Source organism: Syngnathus leptorhynchus, chromosome 1 (assembly GCF_054491065.1).
Source record: "Syngnathus leptorhynchus isolate UIUO chromosome 1, UIUO_Slep, whole genome shotgun sequence".
NCBI classification, from domain to species: Eukaryota; Metazoa; Chordata; class Actinopteri; order Syngnathiformes; family Syngnathidae; genus Syngnathus; species Syngnathus leptorhynchus.
Window position 1 is genome coordinate 24,563,862 of NC_141195.1, and position 13,072 is coordinate 24,576,933.

At 42.1% G+C, this 13,072-nt stretch overlaps 1 protein-coding gene across 2 annotated transcripts; it reads left to right on the top strand.

Annotated features, from left to right (window-relative positions):
* The first annotated feature begins 5,517 nt into the window (after positions 1-5,517).
* On the top strand, positions 5,518-12,712 carry LOC147062952 (radixin). 2 transcript variants are annotated; one of them, XM_085915330.1, is made up of 15 exons: positions 5,518-5,726; positions 6,631-6,721; positions 7,850-7,933; positions 8,003-8,098; positions 8,172-8,294; positions 8,399-8,550; positions 9,087-9,170; positions 9,254-9,400; positions 9,523-9,619; positions 9,694-9,857; positions 9,941-10,071; positions 10,270-10,430; positions 10,807-10,899; positions 10,989-11,228; positions 11,304-12,712. In XM_085915330.1, the coding sequence occupies exons 2-15, from the start codon at positions 6,710-6,712 to the stop codon at positions 11,466-11,468; spliced, it is 1,749 nt and encodes a 582-aa protein (XP_085771456.1). In that variant the 5' UTR covers positions 5,518-5,726; positions 6,631-6,709; the 3' UTR covers positions 11,469-12,712. The 2 variants fall into 2 exon arrangements, with proteins under 2 accessions (XP_085771456.1, XP_085771450.1); XM_085915324.1 differs by having other exon boundaries at positions 10,989-12,712.
* Positions 12,713-13,072: the final 360 nt, after the last annotated feature.

The following is a 13,072-nucleotide window of genomic DNA, read 5'->3' on the forward strand; positions in this document are numbered from 1 at the left end:
GATGGCGTTTTAATGGAGAAAATCAATCTCCACAGAGGAAGTGCTGCCATTGTCTCCCATCAACCGTGCAGGTGCGGCTCACCCACAGCAGCCCAAATCGGACGTGGCAGGGGAGAGACAACAGCCTGATATCAGCTGTCCAGTCAAAGCTAGCCTCTCCTAGCTTTGACCTCTGAACTCTCCCGTCGCCAACTCGAGCTGACCCAGATAGAAGTGGAGTTAGCGCTTTCAGTTAGCATACTTTATTGCCAGAGAATATGAGAAGATCAAAGTTTTTTTTTTGTTGTTAACTCACCTGTCCAACAATATTAGCAAGCAGACTAGCATCTCCTCAAGCATTGAAAGCATCCGTATCAAAGACACATCTCAGGATTCCCAGCACGGCTGTCTAGAAATAAGACACGGCAACTTGGGCTGGGTGCCAGGAGGGAAGATTTAGCCGAAAATGATTTTCTTGTCTTGCTGGTATGTATTTTGGCCCAGATCTCATTGTTGTTTTTTCGGGCAACACAAGCAGAGCAGGTCGCACAAACCAAAATGCCTGTACTGCCTTCAAGTGCCGTGCCCATTAGCGTATGATTCTCGAATCCAAAATATGAACGATGTCATTGGACGAAAGCAAAGTTGTGTGTATTTCGATAAGGTAAGTGCTCATGTTTATCTGTGCACTCGCAGCCTGGTGGAACATTACCATGAGAATGGCCTAAGCCCTCGGCTAATCCTCCAAGTATGTTGTAATAAACGTCTTCATTCAGGAACAACGCCAGCACGCGGTCGGAGCGTTTGCTCGTGTTATCGCTTTTTTTTTTTTTTTTTTTTAAATTGCAATTTGAAGTTTTATGTCAGGACCAACATTTTTCTCTTGCCTCCCATCTCCAGGTCTTCCTTGGGAATCAGCACATCCCACCTCAGAGAAGTGGCACAATGCAATCTGCGTGCAATGAGCGGAACAGGACGGGAGGGGAAGGAGTCAAGAGTCAGAACTGTCCACGGTTCTGATTGGGGAAGCTAAGGCTATCGGCTATCGACTACATTCTGCACCATTTTATTGCCGGCGCAACGAGTTCTGAAAACATTGGCTGTGTCCGACGGTCATTTCAAAACTCTCATTGTTGAGGGGGATTTTTATTTGCTTGTTTGTTCGTTTGTTTGTACAACAGGCTCCAAACGTTTCCAGCATTTCCATGTGCAAAGAGTATTTGAGTGAAGATATTCGAAAGGCACACAGTTGGCCTTTGCACCATCCTCCTTTTGAAGATGATGAAGGGAATTGTGAGGAAGGATCCCAAGATGACTAACCTCTTCAACACCTTTGATGCTCAAATGGCAGCAGAAGATCAGAAGGATGTCAAAAAGACAGGAAGGGGACCAACTATTGCAACCAAGAGGAGATTCCATCAGGAAAATGATGAAGATGTCAATTGTTGTTGACCGGGATGCTTTGGTCAATTTACAATTTCTTGTCTTCCTCAAATATTTTTTTTCCACAGTTTTCTTTTTTTCAAAATACAAAATGTGAATTTAACTGGGAAAAGCTAATTTTGCTCAAATTGTTTTAAAGGGGAGGCCCAACTGATTTCAGCAGTTTTAGAACAAATGACTGACAAAGTAAAATAAAAATTGTTTTGTTTTTTTTTTGTTTCTTTAATTCATTTGCATTTTATTAAACCTACAAATGTGTCCGATCATTTTGCCGGACCCTGTAGTATGTATTGTGATCTTCTCACCCTCAGCTAATCACAGGTCCAAATAACTCCAATAGTTATGAAAATAACTCCAAAAGAAAAACATCCTATTTCAAAAGCATCTGTCTGGACACTCCCAACCTGTCTTGACAAATACACAATGATTTTCTTCTCCTGGCACTGGCGTGAAGAAAGAGGGAGGCTTGGCGAGCATATGAAAAGAGATTAGTGGTTAAGAAGATAAGAGATGCTTGTGAAGAGCTGCTGAGGCTGGAGATGAATCGCAGAGAAAGGAGGAAAGATGACACCGACAAGACAATGCTGCATGTTCAAAATGCGCAACAAGTTCTCAGATTTTTTTTTTTTTTCAGCTCCTCCATTCAAGCTGACAATGAGGTCAGTTACTCTGCTTCTCCATTTGTCCACAGAGCCAAAGAACAAATGCTAGTCCTAATTATTAGTTTGCCATAGACACTTTTATTGTGACAAAGGCCTGAGGGAGGGGGGGGGGGGGGACTTGAGTGAAATTGAAAATATCAGCACATGAGGTGTGGATGCTAATCAGACAAGCTGTCATTAGAACAGCAAGGTTAATAGCTGCTGGCAGAATCACCTTCGGCCACGATAACATCCAAATTTCACTCACACACAAGCACTGATTGATGAGGGATCTTTTCCATTCGGTCTCGTTTGGGGGGGGGGGGGGGGATTTACAAGTCACTCCAGTGGGCCACCAAAGCTCTCTTTTGTTCCCCCCTCGTCACCTGTTCCAGATTTATGACACCCAATTACAAGCAAGTGTGCTAACAGCATTCCCCATTAGCCTATCAAATGCTTTAATGCTTGTTCCCTCAATGGGTTATCTGGCCTTTCAGCATGGCCACAGCCAATTTATGCCCCCCCCCCCCCCAAAGACCGTGTGAACAAAGACCTCCCTAGCGCTGCTTTTTGTTTTCTTGCAATGCTACCCAAGACAGGTAATTAAAAGGGAAAGAGTTTGGTGGTTAATTTGTGAGATAATTATCTAAATGAAACTGCTTTCTCCTCACATGGCAGGCAAGGGAGGGAGGGAGGGGTCTCACTCTCCCCCTTGCCTTGCCTTGCCTTGCCTGACAAGGTATTGTTGTGGCACAGGGAAGAAAACCTCTAATGACACCTCCTCTTTTCTTTGCTTTTGTTTTCTCTGCCCCTGTGTTATCAGTGTGAGAATTAAATGAAGATGGAGAAGGGCTTGTTTTATTTCCAGATGCCTTTGCCTCATCAGAAATAAAACATCCATTTTGTAGATGAGCAATTCAATCAGATTTAGAAACTCCCTGGTGGAATTTGACCCCATCCAGTCCATTTGTAGACACAAAGACGCCCAGAGCATGGACAGGATGTATTTTGGAGATATTTAGAATTCTTTTGAATTAGACGTTACCGTGCTCCAAGAGTATGATATGGTCATTTGCACAAGAACGCCAACATGGAGATGCGGCTAGTGTCTGTCTCAACACACACACACACACACACACATGTCCATATCTGTGAGTGCCGACGGCAGAATAAGTGTATTATTTTCCTCGAAGAGTGTTATTTTCTTGTCAAGGCCTGATGGCAACGTGCCACCACATTTGACAGTGAGCGTTCATTCATTCATCGTGCGTGTGCGTGCGTGCATGAAAGTCTAAAAGCACTCGTCACTGCTGTCAACCTGAGTATAAAGGATCACTTTATATGATTAGTGTGCATATCTAAAAAAAAAAAATATTATGCACAAAAAAAACCCGCACCGCCCGGCTGATCCACGTCAATTAATTAATTAAGAATTTATTTCCAGCCCATTTTTGTTGCGAGACATTTGTGGCCACATGCTTCAATTGTCATTCGGCAAGTGAATAAAAATGTGACTTTGTTTATATCCATCCAGTGCAGCGTTGCTCAGACGTCTGGGAAACCCAATTTGCCCAAATCATCCATTTCAGAGGTACCTTTTTATTTGTGCATGATTGAATCAAATCATTTCCGGTTCACGTAACTACAATTTGTTGGGTGCAATTAATCTTACTCTTCATACGCACAAGTCGAAATGAATGAATGTGACTTTGCGCAGGAGAATTCATACGCAAATGTTCTCCACACTAATTCAGGTTGCATGTGGCATTCTTTCAAATTGAGAGCATTAGCTAAGCGCTGCAGGCCAGTGTTGAATGTGGGAATCCTATCCATCACATTAACACACTTTGATAGCAACCTGGCACTTTGACGCAGCTTAGTCTGCAGGAAGGCTCTCATACCCCACCGGCCCTGCCTGGCATTTGTAATCCTGCATGCCACTTATGTCTTTAGCTTTATTTATAGAAAGTATTTCAGTGCCGTGGTGTGGGTGAGGGTTGTTTGTTGTTGTTGTTGTTTTTGTTCTACTTCAGTAAGGCTGTTTGTTCTGGTAATACTGCCTTTGGCCTTTTTCCTTTCTGAAAATTGACTTGAAATATCCAAGCCAACCTAGTGAATGAACTAGTTTAGTCAGCAAATGTGATCAAATAAATGAATATCAATCAATGGCAGTGTTCATTAGTTTTGGATAAATGACTTTTTTTCTTTTTTATTTCCCTCGCCGGGTGTCTTGGCACAGGTTACTGACCCAGAGTTTAAGTTATCTCTCTTTCTGGAACAGATAACACAGAGTTTCCCTCATTTCAGGTTAAATTTACTCAGAGTTTTCACAGAACCCGCTTTCTGGAATACCCCTCAAATTACATCATATAAAACATTGGAAATATCCCTTCATATGCATTTGCTTATAGATGAAAAATGAGAGATTGAAGGTTTTCTTTCAGCAGTGGATCAAAGGTGTCATGATCAATTCATCTCTAGTATTTGTCCCTCTATGGAGGGAGAGACGCTGTTGTCAACTATCAACTCAAGAGGAATAGTGACATCTAGTGGTTAAAAGTATAATTGTGAAAGAGGACTGGAATCAACAAGTGTTTAGTCAGATGAATGCTTACAATATTGACTGAAATTGTGAAAACACAGTCAAAGGGATTCAGTTACTGATTCATTTAAACAGTGGTATCAAGATAGTTATTTATTTATGTATTTATTTATTTAACTGTACACTGGAGTTGTATTCTAAGACGAATTCAAAGCGCCTTATGCAACATGATTTGCACCGTAGCCATAGCCTAATTCAGTGTTTGTCAACCTTTTTTCATTCACGGCACACCTTTTCATTGGAAAAAATCTCGAGGCATACCAACAAAAACTTGACTTGACTTGACTTGACTTGACTTGACTTGACTTGACTTGAGACATACCAACAAAAATGTGTTAAGACGTAGCCACCTATATTAACAATATAGTCATTCTTATCAAAGTGTTTGGAATAGGAATCAACTCAAAAACGTATTTTATCATCTTTTATATTTCTCTTTCAAATAAAAAGTGCACTTAAAGTGCAATAACATTTGGGAAAGATTTCCCTGTTACAATATGAAAAGTTGCATGTACAAAATGTCAATCTCAGTATATTTTACTCACTTAGTGTGAAACCTATTTGGATGAACACAGAGCTAATATTCTGGTTAATTCGCTTTCCAAAAATATTTTGAGACCAATGAGGTGAAATTGGATCATTTTCCACGGCACACCTGACCATCGATCACTCACGACACACTAGTTGACAAACACTGGCCTAATTGATGAATTGACTACAAAGACTATTTTATACTGCTGACTACGATGGCTATTGAAAGTTTGCTGCTTAGTTGTATTTATTTATTTATTTATTTATTTATTTATTTATTTATTTATTTATTCCACTCAGCTCCTACCGGAAGCTGTTGATGTGTATACCGGAAGTCTCTCGACTCTCAAATCGCCTTATGGTTGTTGAGACATCAACGGTTTTCTATGTCGGTGGCAATTCGCTTGTGGAAACGCAACACACACGCGCGAAGAAGGAAGCGTTGCGGATTATTGTCATCGATTATCATTTTCCACGAAAAAAGACGCAAGACTTTTTCTGTCATTGAAGAAACACTCTTGTACCCCCCGGTGAGTTGCTTCTCCACGACGACGAAATACTCAACTTTGACGTCACGTGGAAAGCCTTATGTTCGATGTTTTCTGTGCGGGCGTGCAACATGACGTTAAATATATGAAAGGTATAAGATATAAGATATACTTTTGAGGTGACTGACATCATTTTCCTCCTTTTCTGAACTTTGCGTGCGTGCGCGTGGCAGCCTAAGCTACCATTTGGCTTGTCCCGTTATTTCGACTGCACCCACTAGCTAGCAAATGTGTTGCCTTTTTCCACATACAATGTCATGACTTGAACAACTTCACATCAAGCTTACATGAAAAATTTCGTAGCGTTGCACATTAATTTTTTGCTCCAAGCGTTTATTTGGTGTGCTTGCTGTAAAACGGGAACTCGAGAAGAAAAGCACATGTAGCAATTGCTGACGAGCAACAAGTTGGCAAGTCTATGGAAGTTAACACACAATTCACATGTTGATTCCCCCCCACGCTGAAACTTGTTCATCGTCATTTAATGCTACGTGGACTCGATTACACGTGTGTGTGGTTTTTTTTTTTCTTCTTCCTACCACTAATGATAGTGTCTTGAAATGTAGTACCTCAAGTTTGACTCTTAAGGGTCGGAGGTGAACATATGACAAATTGATGGTTTTGTCTGTAACGCACACATTGCATGACCTTAAAGTTGTGTGCGTGAATGCTCACTATTTAATAGATTTAATCTATTAAACTATTTAATCATTTAATATCGCCACAAAAAAAGGTGCGGCATTTTTAGAACTGATATTTGTGGAATCGTAGCTCAACCATATTAATATGTGTTGCTTAAAATGTCATTGTAAGTTACGATATGTGTCTTTTTTTTTTTCCAGTTGTTTTGAAAATACTGCATTAAAACTGTTAATAATTTCCCCAGGTTCTGTGACAGAGGTAATCTCATCCTCTGACAGCAGTATCTTCTCATTTGGTTGACCTCAGGAGGAAAAGACACAACAATGCCGAAACCGGTAAGAAGATGAAAGGAAGTGAGCAAGTAAAAGTCGACACCTTTCCTGTTATGTTCCTATCTCCGCATGTGAGGGTAGAGCTTTGTTATATTTATTTTTACGTAACCAGTGCCATGTCATTGGCTAGAGACCTGCCCATTTCTACAAAGTCAGCTGGGATTAGCTGCGATCCTCGTGAGGGTAAATTGTATGGCTGACCAATGGATTGATAAGAATGCCAACCAGTATTACAAATATGTCAAGTTTGGAAAATAAACAGCAGTGCTGTGCAAATGACATCCAAAATGTAGTTAGTTACAGTTACTAGTTACATTTCCAAAAACGTAATTGAATTAGTCATTAAATTACGTCTTCGTAATGTAACTAGTCTGTAGTATTGTTGCATTTCTTTTTCAAAAGCGTTCAATGATGTAAAAGAATTCAGATTTTTATAGGGTCCGTCACAGTTTGAATGGTTCCCTCCCTCTTTGGTCCAGAAACCACAATTTCCCAAAACAACTTGAATTGTGGACTCATCAAGCCACAGAAGGGTTTTCCACTTTGCATTTTTTGGTGTTGTTGATAAATGGCTTTTTCTTTGCATAGTGGACTTTTAAATTACACGGGGCCAAGTGTATCATACTGACCCTTGTGGTTATTGTCCACCCCCAGCCCAAAGTACAAGGCAGGAGAGGATTAACTGACCGTCTGGTCCACACAGGATTCAACCAAGATTAATTTTGTCATTTGGCTTTGTTTTTGATCGCACAGCCTATAGCCAACACGAACACAAGCTTCCTCCGACGAGGGCTGTCACAATTATTTTGCGAATTGACGAAACGCTTACAGTAGTCCCAATTACTCGACAAATGGGATCATATTTGAAGGGGAAGTCAAGCTCTGAATTTTCCTTGTAATATGTTCTGTGCGGCCCAACTCATCGAAACAAAGTGTTCCCATTGTTTAGTTTGTGGAATATGAATTCAACAGCTATCCGTTTCCCACAGCAGCCATTTTTAACACTTGCTGCATATGAAAGGCGGGCTCTCCTGAGAGGCTGACACGGAAAGCACTTTGTCGAAAATGTGCAGCTTTGGCTCTCTTCGACGTTGTAAAATGTCTGTGAAATGTCTTTTTTTTTTTTTTTAGATTAACGTTCGTGTGACCACCATGGATGCAGAGCTGGAGTTTGCCATTCAGCCAAACACCACTGGAAAACAGCTTTTTGATCAGGTCAGAACAGTCACATCATTGAAAGACTTTTATTTCTTGATTATGATTATCATGCATTGTGTTCTGAAGGTGGTGAAGACAGTGGGGCTACGGGAGGTCTGGTTTTTTGGCCTCCAGTATGTGGATAGTAAGGGCTACTTCACTTGGCTTAAACTCAACAAAAAGGTCCATTCCACCAGCCAAGAAAATTGAGGTTATTTTTGTTTCCAACCCTTCATATTGACTTGTTGTTGATCAGGTGACCCAGCAAGATGTGAAGAAAGAGAACCCGCTGCAGTTTAAATTTCGATCCAAATTCTTCCCTGAGGATGTTTCAGAGGAGCTCATCCAGGAGATCACCCAAAGGCTCTTCTTCCTTCAGGTCAGCCTTGACTCACTGTGACTTGATTCAATCAGTACGACCATCACGCAGACAGTCTGAAAGGTGTGTCGAGACATATTTGTTGATTTTGGCTGTCATGTCAGGTGAAAGAAGCCATCCTCAACGATGAGAACTATTGTCCCCCGGAAACTGCGGTGTTGCTCGGCTCTTACGCCGTACAGGCCAAATATGGAGACTACACCAAGGATGTCCACAAGCCTGGATATCTTACACACGACAGACTATTGCCTCAGAGGTTCGTTGTGCTCAGATATTGAATGTTCCAATTTGTTTCAAGCAGTTCCCCATCAAGGCCGTCCGGATGCAACTTTTTCAACGATATTGCAGTCTGGAGTCTCGTCCGATACCGATATCGATCCGATACCGTATCAGCATGCTTTTGTATTTTAGTATGAAATGTCAGAAGAGACTTTGTTCAGCAATAGTGATCAACAGTAGATCAAAAGGACAATCAAATGTATCTTTTTTTTTTTCTCTCTCCATGAAGGCAGCACTCCTCAAACGTTTTTGCAAAATGTCCTATGTGAAGGCTTGTTTTTAAAGCCCAGAAAGAAGAAAATATCACTCAACCTTCAACAAGCACAGTGTCAATTAAGCTTTTCTCTTTCACTCTTTCTATTTTGAAAGGTCGTTTCTTTTCCAAGTGGTCGACATAGCCAACCGTCACGTTTTTTTATTCAATATTTATAAACGTATGCCCTGTTCCAACAAAGTATTCCGACAGTACACACAGTAATTTCTTTTTCTTTTTTTTTTCTTTTGTGCATGTAGGGTGCTGGAGCAGCACAAGCTTACCAAAGAGCAGTGGGAGGACAGGATCCAGACTTGGCACGAGGAACACAAAGGAATGCTCAGGTCTGTGACATAAAGGCCAAGTGTGCCTTGGATATGTTGTTTCATGTACAGTCAAACATATCATGGTATTGTCTCCTCACCAGAGAGGACTCAATGATGGAGTATTTGAAAATAGCCCAGGACCTGGAGATGTACGGTGTCAACTACTTTGAAATCAGAAACAAGAAGGGCACACAGCTCTGGCTGGGTGTAGATGCACTCGGCCTTAACATCTACGAGCACGAAGACAAGTACGTGACAAATCCTTATTGCGTCATCATTGTGGGGAAAAAATGTATCCCGAGCTGAGATGAGCCGTCGTTTCATATAAAAAAATAATAGTAAACTATCCTATAATGTGTTGCCCTTTCAGGTTGACACCAAAGATTGGCTTCCCCTGGAGCGAGATTCGAAACATCTCCTTTAACGACAAGAAGTTTGTGATCAAACCCATCGACAAGAAAGCACCTGTGAGCGTCAAAGCGCAATTCCACTTCCACAACACACCGGAAGCGGCTCTTGTCAACTTGACTGTCACCTGCAGGACTTTGTGTTTTACACTCCGCGACTGCGCATCAACAAACGCATCTTGGCGCTGTGCATGGGTAACCATGAGCTGTACATGAGGAGGAGGAAGCCCGACACCATCGAGGTGCAGCAGATGAAGGCTCAGGCTCGGGAGGAGAAGCATCACAAGCAGATGGAGAGGTCGGTGGAAAATGGCAAATGCTCACACCGGGTGCTTGAATTGTGTGGATGCAATTTATGCACGCCGCACTGAAATGTGTCAGAGCCCAGCTGGAGAACGAGAAGAAGAAGCGAGAAGCTGCGGAGAAGGAGAAGGAAAGGATCTTGCGTGAGAAAGGCGAACTCATGGAGAGGCTGCGACAGATTGAGGAGCAGACCACAAGAGCTCAAAAAGGTACCACCAGAGTATGGAATTGACTTTGCATTCCCAAATTGAAACGCTGGGTGAAATGAAAATAAAAATTTTAAAAAAGCAAAATCTTTGAAAGCCACTGCGATGATGAAAAAAATGATTATTAAGTGACACAATGTTAATCAGATGTTGAGTTATGTCATGAGATCAAATAGAAACCTGCTTTGTGTACGTTGTTAGAGCTTGAGCAGCAGACACGGCGAGCAATGGAGCTGGAGCTAGAACGAATTAACGCGCGAGAGGAAGCCGAGAGGTTGGACAGGGAGAGACGAGCAGCGGAGGAGGCCAAAGGCGAGCTGGCCAAACAGGCTGCGGACCAGCAGAAGAACCAGGAGCAACTGGTTTGTGTCTTGCTGATTGAGATGTGAGGGTGAATAGAGGGTTAACAAAAAGATTTTCATGATCAAAATCAAAAGGCTATGAAAGAAAAAAATGAAACTACATGTATGTATGACAAGTAGTGATGGGAAAATGAAGCTTCATGAACCAGTTGTTGTATTCTTTGGCTCCTCTCGATGCCAATGTTGGGTTAAAGTGAGGATTTTAAGAAATGGCAAGTCAGCTCTGTGGTGAACACAGAGTGCCATCTAGAGGTCTAAGTCAACACAACAATGGGTTCATGAATCCTCTTGAAGCTTCATTTGAACATGATGAGTGAAAAGGGTCTCATGCTGCCTTCACGTGATACTGGAAAGATGAGCCGTTGTTTGATTTCAGGCTGCGGAGCTGGCTGAGTTCACAGCCAAGATTGCACTTCTGGAAGACGCCAAGAAGAAGAAAGAGGATGAGGCCAACGAATGGCAACACAAGGTGCGGCTCAGCTCAGCCCCAATTTTCAATGGCGACATGAACTCCACACCCTGAGCCCTTTCCTTATTTGCTCTGCTCTCCTTCCATAGGCTCTTTCAGCCCAGGATGACCTAGATAAGACCAAAGAGGAGCTGAAGGCAGCCATAACCACGGTGCCACCCCCCGTGAGCGGCGGCCACGCAGAAAGCGAGCACGACGAGCAGGACGAGAACCACGCCGAGGCCAGCGCCGAGCTGTCCAACGATGGCGTCTGCCAGCTGGATCTGCGCAGCGAGGAAGCTCGCGTCACCGAGGCGCAGAAGAACGAACGGGTCAAGAAACAACTCCAGGTGTGTTCTGCGCACCTTTCTCTCGTAGAAGGACTTCAATTTATTGACGCGTACCTACTCCTCGTGTGTCGTCAGACTTTAAGCTCCGAGTTGGCCGAAGCCAGAGACGAAACCAAGAAGACTCAGAACGACGTCCTGCACTCTGAAAATGTCAAGGCGGGCCGGGACAAGTACAAAACGCTGCGTCAGATCCGGCAGGGCAACACCAAACAGCGCATCGATGAGTTTGAGTCCATGTGAAAAGAAGACCCCAAATGGCCGCACACTTTTCTCATGGACGTATACAACATCCCCTCTGGTTCCCCCCCCCCCCCCCCCCCCCAACAAACGTTGATCTTGTCAGTCTGCCAAAGTTGCTCCTTGTGGGATGCTTACCATGTGTGGGAGAAGACACCTAAGTGGAACCTAATGGGTTCTTTTCACACCAATCCCTAAAATGCTACACGTCTCGTCTTTGATTTGTTATTCTGCGAGTTCTGTTCTTTGCGCTGCTTTTCTTTTCGTTTCAAGGCCTTGTTTTTAGTCCAGCGCTGCAGAGGTGAAGGTTTATATCATCATTCATCTTTCATTTCAAATGCTTCCGTGGTATTTTGTTTGTTACATTTCAAACTGGATTTCTAGAGTGGAGTAGATTGTTTTCACATTTCATTGGGAAGAGCCTCACAGGATGAATGTAGCAAAGGTGTCAAAGGGAAAGTGTTACACAGCAAGCGTTCAGCTCAAAAGGTCAGATAGTTACCCGGCGCATCTCAGTGTTTCGTGTTCCAAGTATTGGTCGATGAAAATGCAGAACACGAGGCCTGGAGGAAGCATTCTCGGTTTGATGAATATGGAGGTGGACCTCCGCCTCAGCTTGAGACAAGCTTTAATATGCAACATTAGAGAAGGATTGGGTAGAGACCCTGATGTATGCTAAAGTGGGTACCTGTTACATCAGGAAGTTTTAAAATGATACTTTCTGTATGATTTCTTTCAAGGTGTTTGTTATCCTTTGTGCTGTTGAAATGAAATCCTTTGTTTTTTTGTATTATTATTAACAGTGCAGCATTGTTGTCAACACAATACTAGTTTGTTAGGCTATACTTGACAGCTGGTGCAGATTGAGTTTTTTTTTTTTTTTTTCTTTCTTTGTTTGCTTAAAGTTGAGGTGTTTTAAAAGCACTTGACCTGCCCTTTGTGTTTAAAGTATTGGCCATAGCAGGAAAAAATAAAAAATAGCATGTGCTTCCAGGACCATTTCTTTTGAATTGCATTCACAAAGCCTAAAGCTGCCAGTCGTTTTCATGGGAGAGGTGACACTTGAGTTACTTTCATTTTATTGGCCTGTCCAACTAAACCAGCTTGTGTATGATGTTCTGGCATCAGCTGTTAAGAGTGTGCCGCCGTTATTTTTGTTATTCATTTCACAGCCAGTCTGTTAGGATTATTTGATATATGGTATGCAAAAGTTTGCATTGGATAACCAATAAAATATTTTAAATTGGTGTCCATTTGTTGCAATTTCTCCTTGGTTTTTAACAATCACAAATCTGAAAGTCAATGTAAGGATTTGAATGTGGTTGAGAGCTTAAAGGAGTGCACAAACATACAAGTTTGTACGGTACAAATCGCTTCTCCGTGTGACTTGCTTTTACTTTGACCTCTGTCGGCTTGTGATGTGCATTCCAGTTCTTTTAAGTGAACTGAATCTTCAGAATCACACAAACACTGATCTGTTTTTTTTTTTTTTAAATAAAAAAATTAATACTTCAATAACACACACAACTAAGCAATACGCCAGACAAAAAAACAAGTAAACACAGTAATGTCAACAACGGCAACGCACACATTTTTCTCTATATTAC

Coding starts and splice junctions, on each gene's coding strand:
- LOC147062952 (XM_085915324.1), top strand. Junction 7,934..8,002: donor GAAAACAGCTTTTTGATCAG/GTCAGAACAGTC, acceptor TGTGTTCTGAAG/GTGGTGAAGACAGTGGGGCT. Junction 9,858..9,940: donor CATCACAAGCAGATGGAGAG/GTCGGTGGAAAA, acceptor GAAATGTGTCAG/AGCCCAGCTGGAGAACGAGA.